The sequence below is a fragment of the Mus pahari genome, chromosome 4 (assembly GCF_900095145.1).
Source record: "Mus pahari chromosome 4, PAHARI_EIJ_v1.1, whole genome shotgun sequence".
Taxonomy (NCBI): Eukaryota; Metazoa; Chordata; class Mammalia; order Rodentia; family Muridae; genus Mus; species Mus pahari.
In genome coordinates, this window is record NC_034593.1 from 80,542,505 (window position 1) to 80,559,560 (window position 17,056).

At 46.2% G+C, this 17,056-nt stretch overlaps 1 protein-coding gene across 13 annotated transcripts in view; it reads left to right on the top strand.

The window, feature by feature from the left end:
* Positions 1-17,056, top strand: part of Tpm3 (tropomyosin 3) — a 29,312-nt gene that overhangs the window by 10,297 nt on the left and 1,959 nt on the right. For 2 of the 13 annotated variants that reach the window (XM_021196828.2, XM_021196834.1), the window contains 6 exons: positions 4,353-4,486; positions 5,554-5,671; positions 5,783-5,853; positions 6,485-6,560; positions 7,835-7,897; positions 8,047-8,116. In XM_021196828.2, coding sequence (XP_021052487.1) covers positions 4,353-4,486; positions 5,554-5,671; positions 5,783-5,853; positions 6,485-6,560; positions 7,835-7,897; positions 8,047-8,116 — 532 coding nt within the window. Of the gene's footprint in view, positions 1-4,352; positions 4,487-5,553; positions 5,672-5,782; positions 5,854-6,484; positions 6,561-7,151; positions 7,228-7,834; positions 7,898-8,046; positions 8,117-8,991; positions 11,751-16,516; positions 17,015-17,056 lie in introns of those variants that run through there. The other 11 variants (XM_021196832.2, XM_021196836.1, XM_029537296.1 and 8 more) reach the window with 10 other exon arrangements.

Consider the following 17,056-nt stretch of genomic DNA (forward strand, 5'->3'; position numbering starts at 1 on the left):
TGTTACAGATGGTTGTGAGCCACCATGTGGTTGCTGGGATTTGAACTCTGGACCTTCGGAAGAGCAGTCGGGTGCTCTTACCCACTGGGCCATCTCTCCAGCCCTGTAACCATTTTTAAGTGAATGGTTCATCTTACCTTTTAAAAATATTTCTCGGGCTGGTGAGATGGCTCAGCCCGAGATGGCCAATCTCCTGCCTGGCAGTGTTGGCGCACACTTTTAATTCCAGCACTTGGGAGGCAGAGGCAGGCAGATCTCTGAGTTCAAGGCCAGCCTGGTCTACAAGAGTGAGTTCCAGGACGCCAGGACTACACAGAGAACCCTGTTTCCGAAAAAACAAAACAAAAAAACACCCAACCCCCCCCTCCCACACACACATATGTTTCTCCAAGTTTTCCATAGTATTTTTGGTTTTTCCTTTTGTTGTGCCTTAAAATAATGGAAATGACACCAAGGGGAGCAGAGTGGGCTTTGAACACAGGTTCTAACTTTGAGCCTAAGTTTTTGGTCTCTGAAGGAGGGGTGGGATGTTTGGGTGTTTGCTCCTCTCTTTGTTAGAGGTTTGGATTGGTTTGGCTGCTGCTTGCTTTCCTCGGCCCCCATTTCAGAGCACAGTCCTCCAGGAAGGCAAACCACCCTTTGCTCTAAGTGCCTCTGCCGAGGCTCCACCTTTGTTGACTCTGGGGCGGCAGATAACTTCATTCCCAGCTTTCCTCCCCCTTGGTAGAATTCCCCAAGGGCAGCTCCCTGGGAGAGGTGTGCGTTTGACCCAGGGCACAGCAGCCTGGCTTTTCTAGTACTGTCTCTACACCTGTGACTTTTACATCTAAAACGAGAAACCCCAGTGTGGCAGAGTGCCAGATTTAGACTTCTCCCGTCTGTCCTTGGCCCTGCTCTGCCTCTGCCTCCCAGCTCCCGAAGCTCCTTACATTGAGGGACATGGAATGCTGTGGGCCTCTTTTCACATTAAAACTACTGTTGAGTATGCATGTAATGTTTGTGTGTCGTACACATGCCATAATGTGTGTTGAGGTCAGAGGGCAACTTTGTGGAGTCCATTTTCACCATTATGTGTGTTCGGGGGATCAGACCCAGGTTGTCAGGCTTGCACAGAAGGACAGCCCACTGTAGCATTTAAACTTAAACTTCTGTCATAGACAAGGCTGCCGTCAGCCATCTTTTGATGTGACCAAATGTCTGCTGCATTCCACCACCCGGATTTTGCCTCCTGAACAACGGAGACTCCTGCTACTGTTGAAAGGAAGACCTCACACCGCAGCCTCGCGTAGCCTCTAAATTGTGGGGAGGTAGGCAGGCTCTATTGGGCATTAGGTGAAATCTAGAATAACGGGGGAAAACCCATAAAGTGTAGTGTTTCTCAAACTCAGGCTACCCTGCCCCGGGACCTGGAGTGGCCTGCTGACCTGAGCGGTATGTGTAAGCTGTCTTCCGTGTTCCTCTGGAGGGAGTATCAGATCTTGATTTTTGCAGCCTTTTGTTTCCTTGTAAAGAGAACTGCTCAACTGTGGGGAAGAAGTAGAACTTTCTGTCCTGAACCGACCACCCTCTGGTCTGTCTGAAGCTTTTGCTGGGACTCTCTAATCTTTGGTTCTTCTTTTAACACAGGCTTGCTCTTACAAGTGCAGCAAGAGGTATTTTCTCTTCCTCTTTTCCACGATTGTGAAGAATTCAATTGTAAATGCTGTTTTGTAGGAGAAAGTGCCAGAGCCAGCTTGTTGCCATGGAAACTAACCCTGCCCCCATAGCCTGCTATCTTTTTCCAGTTTGGGTAACTAGGAGCTGGAAAGGGACTTAACGTTTCATGTGCTTCCTGCAGATCCAGCTGCATTTTTCTCTTTAATTTTCCCCCCTTAGGTTTATTGATTTTTCTGTGTATCAGTGTTTTGCCTGCGTGGTGTATGTATGTGTACCATGTGTGTGCCTGGTGCCCATGAAGTCAGAAGAGGGCTTTGGAGCCTCTGAAACTGGAGTTATGGATGGTTGTGGATCTCCTTGTGGGTGCTGGAATCAAACCTGGGTTCTCTGTAAGAGCAACAAGTGCTGTTAACTGCTAAACCATTTCTCCAGCCCCTCAGGCTGCATTCTTTGTTTTTGTTGTAACCATTGTAAGGGGTAAGCACTGTATGGTACGCACTGAGTGTATCGCAGCCCTGGTCTGATAGCCTGGCTTGCTCTGGACTGGTTGGCCCTGTTGAGTTTGTGAGGATAAATCTGTGTTGTCTTCCAGGACATCTGTTTTCCTAGAAGAGACAGAACTAGAGAATACTTGGCTTTGTGGTGTTCTGAATGGTACAGTTCGGAACACAAATGGTTTCTTAGGAATTTCAATTTATGTAGACTTGTCAATTTTCTTTTTTCCCCTGTATCCTGGTGTCCTGCCTCCTTTCCCAATCTCTCCTGTGTTTGTATGTGGAAATCTTTGTTCCAATCCTGACTGTTAGTAGGATCTTATCCAGTTATGTCCCTCCCCGTAGGGCTGATGGCCCAGATTCTCCAGCTGCTACCACCCTTGACTGTTAGAGGAAACCAGGGTAATAGAATTCAGGCACAGTCTGGGCTGGAGAGGGGAGCCAGAGTTCACCAGGATAGAAGCGTTTACATTTGGGGTGGTTTTTTTTGTTTTTGTTTTTGTTTTTGAAACAGGGTCTCCCTGGATAGCCCATGTTGGCCTTGAACTCACGGTCCCTATGTCCCTGTCTCCAGAGTGTTAGATTGTGGCCACGTAGTATAATCTCATCTGTGAGAACCCTTTCCAGTCATCTGTGAGAACCCTTTCCAGACTGACAGTATACCAGCTATGTCTTTTTTTTTTTTTTTTTTTTTTTAAGATTTATTTGTTTTATGTATGCAAGTACGCTGTCGCTGTCTCTAGACACACCAGAGAAGAGGGCATCGGATCTCATTACAGATGGTTGTGAGCCACCATGTGGTTGCTGGGATTTGAACTCAGGACCTCTGGAAGAGCAGTCAGTGCTCTTAACCGCTGAGCCATTTCTCCAGCCCCCAGCTATGTCTTTTTGTTTGTTTGCTTCTCACTCATAGCCAGTTGGTGACTGACTTGGACTTGAGCTTGTGCTGTGTTGTATATGAAGCCAGGAAATTACTATTAGGAATTGTACTGAAGTCCAGTGAAGCTTAGTAGGAGGTTGTTAGAGGCATAGAAAGGCAGCCAGCCAGCCAGAGGCATGGCACTAGGTAGAAGCTAGGGTTCTTGTTTGTTTTTTTTATAAGGGAACACACTGAAGGGGCGGGGTGGGGGAAAATGGAACAGCGTGTGTGTGTGTGTGTGTGTGTGTGTGTGTGTGTGTGTGTGCGCGCGCGCGCGCGCGCACGGGTCAGGACAATTTGTGGCGACTAGTTCTCTTTGTCTCCCATGTGGTTCCCAGAGGGTAGGGCTCAGGTCCTCAGCCTTGGCATCTGGTACCTTTAGCTGTTGAGTCATCTCTCCAGCCTGAGAGATCCCAATCTTGCATCCTTTCCCTTTCCTGCCTGGAAAGCTGTCTGGAAGGCATTAATTAGTTGGTCATCTTCCTGGTGTGTTCGGGGAAGGCGATCCCAAGGTTAACAACTTAAACTGCAAGTTAAATTAGTGTGTGTGTGTGTGTGTAGTATAAAATGATAGAAATACTAAAAGCCAGGTATCCTGATATATGCCTGTAGTCCCAGCACTCAGGAGGATCTGGAATTGAAAGCTAGAAGTAGCTGTCATTGAAGAAGTCTGTCTCCTAGCTGCTTTTTTGAGACAGGATCTCTCTATGTAGACTAGGACTAGACTGGCTTCAGACTCACAGAGACCTATTTGCCTCCGCCTCCTGCGTGCTACGATTGAAGATGTGTGTTAACACACCCAGCTTTGTTGGCTCTTATAGGTTCTGGGATATAAATTGAGTCCAGAAGAGAAAAGATGGTACTGTGTGGATAAGGAACTGAATTTTAGAATGCTCTGCAGGGCTGAGGGTACATCTTCTATTAGAGTGCTTGTCTGACAGGCACAAAACCCTGGGTTCTATCCTTCGAACAGCATAAATAGGACATTGTGGAACATACCTGTAATCTCAACATTTGGGAGGTCCATGGCACAGTCAGGCCAGCTTGGGCTACGTGAGGTTAGTTCACATGAGCAAAACATTTCCTGTATAACAAATGGGAGGTCTTAGATAGGGAAGGAGAAAACTGATTAGTAATCATGTAGTTAGATCTTTAGCATTTAACCAAGACAGGCTCTATCTTACTTACATGACTGGGTTCTTCGTAGTGGCCAGGCTTAGCCTTCTGTTACAGTAGGTTTTTTCACCAGACATTGATTCTTTTCCATTTCCCATTGATTTAAGGCTGAAGCTGAGGTGGCCTCCTTGAACCGCAGGATCCAGCTGGTTGAAGAGGAGCTGGACCGTGCCCAGGAGCGCCTTGCCACTGCTTTGCAGAAGCTGGAGGAAGCGGAGAAGGCTGCTGATGAGAGTGAGAGGTGGGTGAATCCCAGAAGAATAGGCCAGCGGGGCTTCTGGGTGGAGCAGCCCTGTCCTGCCTGGCCTGAGGTGTCCTGGGTTCTATCCCTGGCACTGCAGACAGACAGACAGCTGATCGTGGCTCTGACCTGGATTTTCCACTAGACCCATTTTTTGTTTTGTTTGTGTTTTTTGTTTGAGGCATGGTCTCAGGTAACCCAGACTGGCTTTGGACTCTTGAGCCTCTCGCCTCCACTTTTTTTTTTTTTTTTTAAAGATTTATTTATTTATTATATGTAGGTACACTGTAGTTGTCTTCAGACACTCCAGAAGAGGGAGTCAGATCTCGTTACAGATGGTTGCTGGGATTTGAACTCAGGACCTTCGGAAGAGCAGTCGGATGCTCTTACCCCCTGAGCCATCTCACCAGCCCCTCGCCTCCACTTTTTAATCGCTGGGATTGCAGGCCTGTGTCACCCTAACCTTGTCTAGACCTGCTTTTGTTCTTGCAGATTGAACACAGCATCTACTTTCTGTGCTAAGCACATCCTCTACCATCCCCTCCCAGCCCCTGAGACCTACTTTTTTTTTTTTTTTAAAGATTTATTTACTTATTGTATGTAAGTACACTGTAGCTGTCTTCAGACACTCCAGAAGAGGGCATCAGATCTTGTTATAGATGGTTGTGAGCCACCATGTGGTTGCTGGGATTTGAACTCCAGACCTTCAGAAGAGCAGTCAGGTGCTCTTACCTACTGAGCCATCTCACCAGCCCCGAGACCTACTTTTTAAACGGTAGTGATTTTATATTACTAGTATTATTTTGTACTATACAAATTGAACTCAGGCCTTGCACATACCAGGCACCTGTTCTATTGTTAAGTCCCATCCCTAGCCCAAATTTGTTTGTTTTATAAGAAAAAGTTTTCAATTAAATGGTACAGGTGCTCAAATGCTCTTGAATCTCTGTTTGGGCAGCGGAACAGGAATGGACTGGGAAGGGTGTGGTTTTGAGAGTTTGGGATGGAGTTGATGCCCAGCTCAGAATGTCATTGCTATGTTCATTCTTTGATTCTGTTTACGGCAGAGGTATGAAGGTGATTGAAAATCGGGCTCTAAAAGATGAAGAAAAGATGGAACTCCAGGAAATCCAGCTAAAGGAGGCAAAGCACATTGCAGAAGAGGCAGACAGGAAGTATGAAGAAGTGAGTTACCTCTGCTGTGCAGGCGGGCGGGGGCAGGCCCTGCAAAAACAGTCAAGAGGGGGTATCTATTGCCCTGGCTTGTTTGAGCTGTACTGGGGTCTTTTCTTCTAGGTGGCTCGTAAGTTGGTGATTATTGAAGGAGACTTGGAACGCACGGAGGAACGTGCAGAGCTGGCAGAGTCGTGAGTATTTTGTCTCCAGATCTTGTCAGCTCATCCTGCCTGCTTGGGCACTAATTCCGAGTAAACTAGCCTTCGACCTTGTTAAACAGGCCCTGGAGGGTGGTGGTCCTCTGTAGTGCTTTTAGCCTCTAAGAATGGCTTTGGGCTTTCTCTTACCTTGACTAGTAACAGGAAACAAGGCTTGCTTATTCTTGGGAAGATTCTCAAGTAGAGGGAACAGAGAGACTAATACGGCCAACAGCTAGTTGAAAGATCCTATTGGGTCCTTCCTCCTGGAATCTCTTCCTCCTTGGCCTGTACCAATTTCAGACCTGGTCTCTGTTTTTTACAAACTTTGCCGATCTGCCTGGGAACTTGAGAGCAAAGGCTTTAGAGAAATCACCTGCTGCCTTAGTACCAGCTTGGCCTTGTGTAACAAAGTCAGCATGGATGAGTATGTGTTGTGCTTGCCTCGCACTCCCTGGCCTCTTCAGACATGACATATATCATGACCATGGTGGTGTTTTCTTCCCATCTGTTTGTTGTTTTGACCCACCCCACACCCCATTTTGCGGCTTGTTTTCTTGCTCTTCCTTTTTTAACCTTTTCCCCACAACCTGGCTTGTGCCATTCCCGTGACTGTCACTAACAGCCGTTGCCGAGAGATGGATGAGCAGATCAGACTGATGGACCAGAACCTGAAGTGTCTGAGTGCTGCTGAAGAAAAGGTACTAACCCTGAAGCCCACGCACGGAGAGCTCCCTCCCGTGTGTGTGGTATGGTCTCCTTTGGTTTGGTTTTGTTTTGCAGCTGCCTCCCTCCACCAGTTGATTTGTTGAGTGCGTTCTCATCTCCATGGAATGCTCCATTCTTCCTTTCCACTTACTTGGCATCATCTCTCATCTCTTCTTTCCTAGTTGCTTCACTGCCTTCCCCCTGAGGGTCTCTGCCTCCCCTGGGTGATTTGGGGGGTTGTTTGGGTTGGGCATCCGTCCCCATATCCACACCCCAAGTAGCAGTTGTAACTTTTCCCTGGTAGTGAGTGATTTCTCTCAAGTGTTCTTTCTTTATCAGAGCCAAACACTCCGAGCACAGGAGGGCCAGCTCCTGGCATACCTACCTGTTCCATGCTAGAGTGCTAGAGGGAGGGGGGTTGGTACTTGCGCAGGTTACCCAGAAACTTTTCCTCCCTGATGTGCAGCCCAGCTCTCTCTACACATAGGTTCAATTCACATCTGTGTGTCTCTCTCCCTTTTTTTTTTTTTTTTATTTCTTCCTCTTTCCCCTTTCCTCTCCTTTGGTATTTAAAATGTTCACAGTAAGTGTTCTGAGCTGGAGGAGGAGCTGAAGAATGTCACCAACAACCTCAAGTCTCTTGAGGCTCAGGCGGAGAAGGTAGGGCTGGTGTGTGAAGATGACAGGCTTTGGGGCTTGGGCCCAGCCCTGCCCTTAGTGAAAGACATACCTGTTCTGTACAATCGAGTGACAAGCGAGTGTTCTCTTCCTTCCCACCTTTGTCCGTCAGAGTGTAGGTTAACGCTAACTCCTCTGTACCCCCATTGCTCAGGTTTAAATAACTCTGGTCTGCGGTGCTCCTGGAGTGTGCTCCTTGAGCTGGTACTGCCGTGCTCAAAATCACTTATAAGGAGCATCAGACGGGGCAACAGAGCTCTTGAGACCTATCTAGGAGCAGTCAGGACAGATGATTACCATCATTGGGAATGCTCTAACTGTACATTCCTGCTGGTTAAGTTGGAAAAAGGAGAAGCACTTTGGGTTGGTAGGAGTAGGATCAAAATTTAGGTCTGTTAACAAAAGCAAAAAAAAAGTCCCGGTGGAGTTTACTCTGCATGTTTTTGTTTGCAGATGGTTGGGTCTTGGGACCCTTGCTTTTAGTCCTGGACCAAATCAAATCCAGGAGAATGACTTATGTGAGAATAATATGGCTGTTGTCTGTGAGACGGTCTCTACTCTGAAATTTGTATTCTACTTTTCTTAACAGTACTCTCAAAAAGAAGACAAGTATGAAGAAGAAATAAAGATTCTTACTGATAAACTCAAGGAGGTGAGCTGAGGGGCTGACCCATATGGAACGATATGAAGCATTAATATTATGATATTAAGCATGAGCCTTGCTGGCCTTGGCTCTGAGTGGCTTAGAGCGTGCGAGGAGGAAACCGTCTCTCATTCACTTTTGTTGCTGTGTTTCCTCAGGCAGAGACCCGTGCTGAGTTTGCTGAAAGATCGGTAGCCAAGCTGGAGAAGACCATTGATGACTTGGAAGGTATGGAATACAAGAGGGAGCGTGAGAAAGGAAGGCCTTAGTAGTGACTTGGAATATGGGATGCATCCTGTCCTGTGTCTGAGCTAGGCAGAGTACTTCAGGATTTTTAAATCTTTTCCTTTATCATAAGTCTGCTTGTTTCTGGAAGCTGCCACGCATCCTTTGAAAAGATGTAATGGCTGTATTATTTAATCTCAAATATCTTAAATCTTGACTCTGAGTTGAAACAGAAGCCATGGTTTTGTGCACGCCACCCTGTGGCCACTTTGCGTATCTCTTTTTATCATTCAGGCTGGGTGACACCTGCAGGGGATAACAACCAAGTCTTACAGCCTGAACGGATCAAACAGTCGGGGCTTCTTGTTCTTGTAGTTTGGCAGCTTTGTCTGTCCGCCTTAACAAAGAGACAAGCCCTTTGCTTTGAGACTAACTATCTTGATACACTCTTGGTAATTGGATGTTCTGTGAAGGGGTTCGGGGGGGGGGGGCGGCCGTAGACCGGAGTGATGATCACCCTGAGTAGGCCGAGGAGAGTCACCAAGACTGCACGCCTTGTCCCTTTTCTGTCTTCCTTAAGTGTTAGCACTGCTTGGGAATTGGGTGGGAGAGGTGGCCTCGGGTGCCTGCACTGCTGGCATGTGTTCAGGTTCTCAGTTCTTGCTGCAGTTGACTTGAAGAGACATCAGGAAATACTATCAGCTGTTGGGGAAAGAGGTCAGTCACGGCTGCCAGGATAGTTTTTATGGCTTTGTTTTTCCTTCCTGGTCTTAGACCTACGGTCAGTTCTCCTATCTTCTAGCGGCTCCCTCTCCACCTGCCTCTGATACCTTTCACTTTATCCCCCCATCATCCCTGTGGTTCCTGTGCCTGTCCAGATGAGCTCTATGCCCAGAAACTGAAGTACAAGGCCATTAGCGACGAGCTGGACCACGCCCTCAATGACATGACCTCTATGTAACTATCAGGCCGCAGTGTGGGGTTGGGATCCTGGCGTTGGGGCGCAGACTGTGCTTGGGTTTTGTCCTTGAATCTGCAGCCTCCACCCACTTGCAAACAAACGTTGGTGCTGGTTATCTGTTTGGCAGAACCGGAGGAGCCTTTTAATCTTGATGTAATTTGTATTTTCTCTTATTCTCCCATCTAGTTCTAATAGGGTCTTATTATATAAGTCATACTGACCTGAGACTCCAACCTCTAAGGTGACAGTCATGTGCCACTGTGCCCAGCTCTCCTTCTCACTGAGTTTTCACTTTGGTTTCTCAAAACTAGGCATGGGTGACACGCAACTGTAAGCCATGCCACTTAGATGCTAACACAGGAGGATTGGTGCAGGTTCAAGGCCAGCTAATGCTGGGTGGCAAGACCGAGTCTCAAAAGCATAGCATAGAGCAGTCATGGTGGCACTCACCTTTAATCCTGGCGTGGGTGGTTGGATTTCTAGAATTCGAGGCCATCTTGGACTACATGATGAGTTTCAGGACTGCTAGGGTTATGTGTAGAGATTCTCATTTGTGCCCTGATACTAAAGTTAATGGGACATACCCAGTGTGAGAAGCAGCCAGTTCTGAGCTGAGTCCCAAAGCAAGCCAAGCAGTAAACAGCACCAAAAGATTTGGGGGACTTTACCTGTTTGCTGTGGATGTTTGACTCTAACCTGCAGCGTCTTCCCACTAACCCCGGGAGAGTGTTGTAGCCGGTGTGTCTGGCTTTCTCTCCTGCTCTGTCTCTCTTGTTCCTTCCTAAGCTGCTGCCTCAGTTGAGCCAGCCCTTCTCACCTGGAGTGTCCTTTTTCATACAGATAAACTGTCACCGTTTCTGCCCTGTTCTGGATCTACCCCCTTTCCTTGGGGAACCCAACACCCCACTCGCTCTGGATTCCATTTGGGTCACCTGGCTGGTTCCCATAGCCTTAGGGCTGGAGGACCTGGGGGCGGGCACACAAAGCAATTTACATACTTGCTTTCCAACCCCATATTAAAATGTTAAGCTGCCAGAAGCCTCACGCCTTCTTGTTATTGACAAAGCTGTTGCTGCACATAAGAAGGAGCCCTGCCAGTGTGATGTGGGGACAACTGTATTAGGCTTCCCCTCTTCTGATTTCTGTATGATCAAAGCTACTTTGTGTGTGTGTGTTTTTCTTGACACTTAAACTTGCTGATTGGAGTCTTGTCGGAGTGACCAATGAAGGCTTCTTGAGTTGGAAGTTCTTACATAGCCCACCTGGACATTTTCATTCTTTTAGCCTCTCTCCCGTACAGTAAGGTCAGTGACCATTGAATTAGCTCCTAATACTCTGCCCTTTTGCCAAAGACTCAGACACTACATCCTCAGACCCATCCTTACAGTTAATTAATTCTATCATTCCAACTCACAGAAAAAGGTGTAACATGGTGGGTTGGATTCTTGATAGATGGGTGTTTCATTTGTAAGCCTTTCTCGCTCACTTGAGGCTCCTGCCATTGTTCTCCTTTGTTCTCTAGTGAGATAGGATGCACACAGTAAATGATGGGCAAAGGGAAAACTAGTCATGCATATTTCAAACAACATACATGTGAGGGTAATGATTTACCACTAAACTTCTATAGTGAAATTCTTCTTGGTACATATTATAGAATTGAATATCAACACTTCACACAGCTGTTCCAGTTTATACAGCTAAATGCTGCATAGTATTTCAGTTTCTTAGCAGAGTATATATTTGAAGCTTGCCTTTTCAGTATCCAGGGCTGTGAATGTGGCACAGGGAGAGTGTCACCCAATGTACACAAGGCTCTTGAGTTTGAACCCCAGTACCACAAAGAGAGAAAGGGAAGCTATAGCTAGGTAGAGAAGCTCTCTCCCAAGCCAGGTCCTTTTGCCTACACTATCCCTGCCTGTCACGTAGCCTTTGAGATGAAGTCGAGGTTGATTTATGTGGCAGGGAGGGCCTGGTGTTTTCTAGCTCTCCTGTCCTGACAGACAAATGCAGCTGAGGAGCCTCCTGCACGCAGGTTGCTCTGAGTCTGAGCACAAGCCTTAAGTTAAAGGTGTTGTTGAGCTGCAAATGGTAAAGGTCGAGGTGCTAATAGGGAGGGGCACTGCTTTCATGGTGACCCCCAAATTGGAATTTTGAGCTCTTTGGTTTTTTTTGAGCAAGTTTTACATTGGATGTCCTAGAACTCAGTCTATGCCCAAGCTGTCCTTGAGTCATGGCAGTCCTGCCTCTGCCTCCCAAGACAGCACCACCAACTGTACTGTATGAGGTTTGCTCATTGTGTTTGGTTTGGTGGTGCAGAATTCTGAACCCAGAGCCTTGAGCTACATCATCAGCCCCAGGATTGGCTTTTAATGAGCAGAATGTAGTTTAGAGATAGTCAATCCTCAGTATTCTAGTTACAGAAACAAAGTGAAGAGGCATAGCTGGGGAAGAACACAGCAGCTGTGCGGGTAGGTTTGGGGCAGGGTGGTTGCAGAAGCTTTGTTCCTGTCAGATGACTGAGGGAGATGCCACTGTAGTTTATGACCAAGTGTGTGCTACGAAAAGAATGAAAGTTGTTGCATCTGGGCATGGTGGGTAAGCCTGTACCCAGCATTCTGGAAACTAAGGAGGGAAGATCAAAAGTTCAAGGCCACACTAAACTACATAACAAGACCCTGGGTCAAAAATAATAAACAAGGCTGTGTGTGGTGGTATTTGCCTTTAATCTCAACAGATGGATTTCTGACTTTGAGGCTAGTACAGTCTATATATAACAAGTTCTGGGCCAGCCAGTCTCTTTTTTTTAAGACAACAACTTTTGGTGGATAGTACACGCCTTTATTTCCAGCACTTAGAAGGCAGAGGCAGGCAAACGTGAGTTCAAGACAAACTTGGTCTACAGAACCAGTCCCAGGACATCCAGGGCTACGCTGAGAACGCTGCACAGAAAAAAACAAAACAAAAAAATTTTTTTTCCAAGTTAAAAAAAAAATAGTATATTTGGTGTGGGTATATACATATATATTGGGTTGAGAACACATCGGCAAAGTGTTCTGGCCCCAAGTTGCAGATGTTTGCATATCATTGTGGTCACTATCATCATGATCATGATAGCTAATATTTGTCTGCAATCTTTGTTGTCTTCAAATCGACTCTTGCTTTTAAAATGTTTTAAAGTTCACATGATAAACAGTAAGGTGCACACACCACTAACCAAGAGTACGCTGTACTTCAGGAAATGCTAGGGTCTCACTGTGTAGCCAAGGCTAACCTGAGACACAGCAGTCCTCACCTCAGCCTCCAGTGTGCTGAGTAACAGGCATGCACAGCCCTGCCTGGTAAGATAAGCACTTTGACAACACCTGACAACTAAGTGTGCAGAGGTAAAGTTAGGTAACTGGTTTTGAGACTGCGAAAGTGATTGTGTGAAAGATGTAGGGGGCTAATGTCCTGGTTTGGAATTTGAAAAGCAAGAGAAGCATATATCTGAGAAACTGACAGGTGTGCAGATTATCGCAAAGTCCCAAGGCTGCGAGGGAGGAGCTGATAGAGGTTTTGGAATCCAAAGGGACTGCAAGGTGTTTTAAGTTACACAAAACCTTAGAACCATAAAGATGCTAGTCATAGTGCTACATTCCCCATCACTCAGGGGCAGAGGAAGGCCAGTCTACATAGTTCAGGACAGCCAGTGCTACAAAGAGAGACCCTGTCTGAAGGAAGTGAAGGAAGAGAGAGAAAAAAGAAAGCAAAATCAACAACTGCAGACGTGGAAAGGTTAAATAAAGAGAAAAACTAAGTTGGGCAGGAAGTCAAAGGAACTTGTTTGAAGGGATAAGGGATAGAGGAGAGGGAATGGCGGCTCAGGGCCAAGGGGTTCTTGGCTCCAGCAGACAGACTGAGAAGGAAGGGAAGTGCAGTGGGCATCCACTGCTCGAGTATTTGAGGGTGTGTTTGGAGCATTGGGCTCAACTGTAGGCAGATCCCATGTTCAAGGAGAGGGCATTACTGAAGAAAAGCAGTAACTACACTTTTAAAGTGCTCGGTAGAATCTGGCCACGGATGTCAGGTATGACAGCCACTTGTTTCTGTGGCTGTTAAACATGTGGTGAGACTAGAATTCCGTTTTATTTATTTTTAAATGAATAAAAGTTCATTTAAATTTCAGTAATCCCATGAGACTGTTGCTCAGAACAGTTACAGCCATTGGGTGTTAGTCAGGAGTTTGAATAGCAGGGTGAGGGTTTGAGATCCTGCCTCAAAATAAATAAAAAGTTAAAAGCAGTCTGAGAGCTGTGTATAACTGAGTGGTTAATTTACCTAGTGTGCACAGGGCTCTAGAATCAGCCCCTAGCACCATTTGAAAAGAAGAGAGAGAATGAGCTAAGAACAGTAGGAGACTGAGAGGAAGAAAGAGGCAGCTTCTCCTTTTTCTCTCCTGTAGTCTACCCATTGGCAGGACTCTTTCACAAGTGAGGGCACACCTAGACTGGTGTAAGGTTGGCTCCTTTCTCTCACACTGCTTTCATCGGGGTTCTCCTGTTTCTTGATAGCAGCCATCAGAGCAAAGCACTTGGCTCCTTAACAGTTTTCTCTCTAAAGCCAACAGAGTGATGGCTGAGTTTCTTTTTCCCTTGTTGCTGTTGAGGTGAAGAACAAATGTGTTTGGACCACTGGCACCTAGTGGTGGAGCCTCCTTCCATGCACACACTGCAGTTCCTTGGGTTTTCTTTTCTTTTCTTTTCTTTTCTTTTCTTTTCTTTTCTTTTCTTTTCTTTTCTTTTCTTTTCTTTCTGTTGTGCAAGTGCGGCCCGGCATGGATGACGTGACGTGCATAGTTGCATATGACATATGAAGAGGACTTGTGGGGATTGTTTCCTCCCAGAGCTCTAGCTCAGGACCTCAGGCTTGGCAGCAAGTATCCACTGAGCTGTCTTGCTGGCCCATCTTAGGATTTCTTTGATTGGGCATGGCCAGAATTGAGCCACAGTCCCACTTCCACTTTGCCCTGTTTTGGTGCCGTCAGAAACTAAGAGCTTTTTTTTTTTCTTTTTTTTTTTTTTTTTTTGTTTTTCGAGACAGGGTTTCTCTGTGTAGCCCTGGCTGTCCTGGAACTCACTCTGTAGACCAGGCTGGCCTCAAACTCAGAAATCCGCCTGCCTCTGCTTCCTGAGTGCTGGGACTAAAGGCGTGCGCCACCACGCCCTGCAGGAACTGAGAGCTTTAATGAGCTAATAATATCTGATCCTGACAGTTGAGTCATTAGAAACAGCTACTTAGAAGCTAAATTCAAGCTCAGAATCAGAAACATTCTGTCCTGGGATTAATTCTGTTGGGAAATAAAGTCTGTTTATCATTTCTGAAAACGGAACCAATTGTTGAAAGGAACAAGATCCTGGTACTTAACCTTCTTTCTAAAAACAGGTGTAGGGATCAAGCCGAGTTAGATAGGGATGAGACAGAACCATAGTAACAACGCAGGTTGGAGTGCCGACTGCTTGTCAAGAATGTCTCCTAAATCAGAGAGGCCCAGCACTGGCCCTCTAGAAGCTTCCTGACTACCCTCCTTCTGTCATGGAGGGTAGGGTAACTCTTGTACACACAGAAAGACTGCACATTAGCATATTGCTGTCCTCTGGCCAGTAGATACCTGTAGAGCCTTTTAGTCACTGTGACAGCCACAGCCTGTCTGGCCAGAGGCAGGAGGATTCCATAAGTTTGAAGCCAGCCTGAGACACATAACTGTTGTTCTTTTAAAAAATAAAATAAAATAAAAGCCCCCCTGAAGCATGCCCTTTACAAATTCCCATATCCTCCCTGGAGAGAGAAGGACAGTGCCAGTTACTAAGTGGTTTGTCTCTGTGACCAGTCCCGCCAAGAAAGCAAGGCCTAGCTTTAAAATGAGACCATGTCTCAAATTGAAACAAGCTCCAAAACATAGGAAGTTGAACTTAAACTAGGAATTGAACCAGGTCCTGTAGAAGAGCATCTAATGGTGGTGCACACCTTTAATCCCAGCAGTGGGGAGGCAGCTCTGAATTGGAGCCCAGCTTGATGTAAAGTGAGTTCCAGGACAGCCAGAGCTATATAGTGAGACCCCATCTTAGTGGGAAAACAAACAGAAAAGCTCTCACCTGAGCTTCAGAGACTGACAGTAGGGTGGCCCAAGAGTAAGTTTTAGCTTTCCTGTATCTCTGGGTTTAGAATTGCCTGCACCTGGGTGGAGTGGCGCACACCTGTAATCCCAGTTATTTTTGGAGGCTATAGCTGCAACATTGCGTTTGAAATGAGCCCAGTGCAACAGAGCAAGAGCCTGTCTCAGTGGAGTCTGGGAAGAGTCTAAAATCTTCGTACTTCATTTCCTCTTAAGATGATGTGCTCTAAGTAGAAAGCCTAGATAAAGGCAGTGGACCTGAGCACTGGTTAAAGCTATATTTAAGTAACGTTTTAGGTTATACAGGGAAAACAAACAAACAAACAAACAAACAAAAAAAGCAACAACTTGATAGCATGGAATTATTTTTATACCTAACAAGTCTAGCCACTGATGAGTAGCTGTAGCCTGTGAATACTAGAGTGTCTTGGATTTTCTTAAGATTGAAATACATACTGGACATCATATTTATATTCAAAGCAAGAGAGAAATCTAAAATTTTTTCATGAGCCCAGCTTCCCCTGCATTTCACTGGCCTGAATTGGAATCTGTGACCACCTTTGGCAAGGAGACAATAAAATGTATTTTATTATCTTATGGGGGTGTTTTGACTGTTTATGTTTGTACATCATATGCATGCCTGGTGCCTGCAGAGGCCAAAAGAGGGCATTGATTCCCTGGGACTGTAGTTACAGGTGGTTATGAGGTGCCATGTGGGTGCTGAGAATGGAACCCAGGTCCTCTAGAAGAGCATTAGGTGCTCTAAACCCCATAGTAGTCATAATTAGCTTAACCTTTAAGTGCTGTGTATACTGCTGACTTGAGTAGGTTAATTCTTATATAAAACGGGAACCTAAACATGAATCCGGGAGAACTTTAGGATGTCTTTGTTATATTACACTCCATATGAAGTATGAAAGAGAAGGTCGAGTGGGTGAGATAGGTATGCAGTGTTCCCTGTGAGTTCTCCAAGCCCTCATGGCTGAATGCCTCTTTCTAAGTGCACTGTATCTGCCACGTGATGGTCCCAGCCCAGGCACAGATTCTGTGAAGGAAGTGTGTCTTCACATTCAGAATGGTCCTACAGCTGAAATTCTTACCGTATTCCTTGTTGGTCTTTCCACCAACTTGATCGCTCTTCCTGCCCTGGTCCTTGTACTCTCCTGCTGAATGGTGCATGCTACATAGACCAGCTAGGTGAAAGACATTTGCATCTGCCTTCTACTAACCTCCCCTTCTCTCTCTCCTCCTGTTCTCCTTTTCTCTTTCCCTCTCTCTGTTGCTGCTGCAGAGCGTCTCTACAGCCAACTTGAGCGAAACCGCCTGCTTTCTAATGAGCTGAAGCTAACGCTGCATGGTCTTTGTGACTGACGGGCAGGGCTCCCTGATGCCCAGTAAACCCACACCACTGACCTGGACCCAGCAAAAAGCTGATTGCCTTTTAAACCGTTACTGTTCGCCCTAAGCAAGTTGCTTTTTTAATGAGGGCAGCTAGACTACTGTTGATTTCCTGGCAGCCCCCATCAAGTTGCAGTGGCTATTTCTATTCTAGAAGAGCTTGTGGGTGATGAAGAAGGGGCCTGGGAGATTTAGTGCGGAACTTGGAAACCCTTAGCTGCAGCCTTCTCATCTGTACACTGACTGTAGGGTTTGCTCTCTTGCATGGATATTTTCTAACAATAAAAGCACTGACTTGACAAGATGTTGTAACTGCTTCATCTGTAGGCCCAGGGATGGGCTCTTTGGGTGGAAACAAGGATGGGCAAGAAGGGTGTGTGGTATGAGAATGGGCCTGACTTGTGCTTTTTTTCTTCCCTTCCCTGAAGCTCTG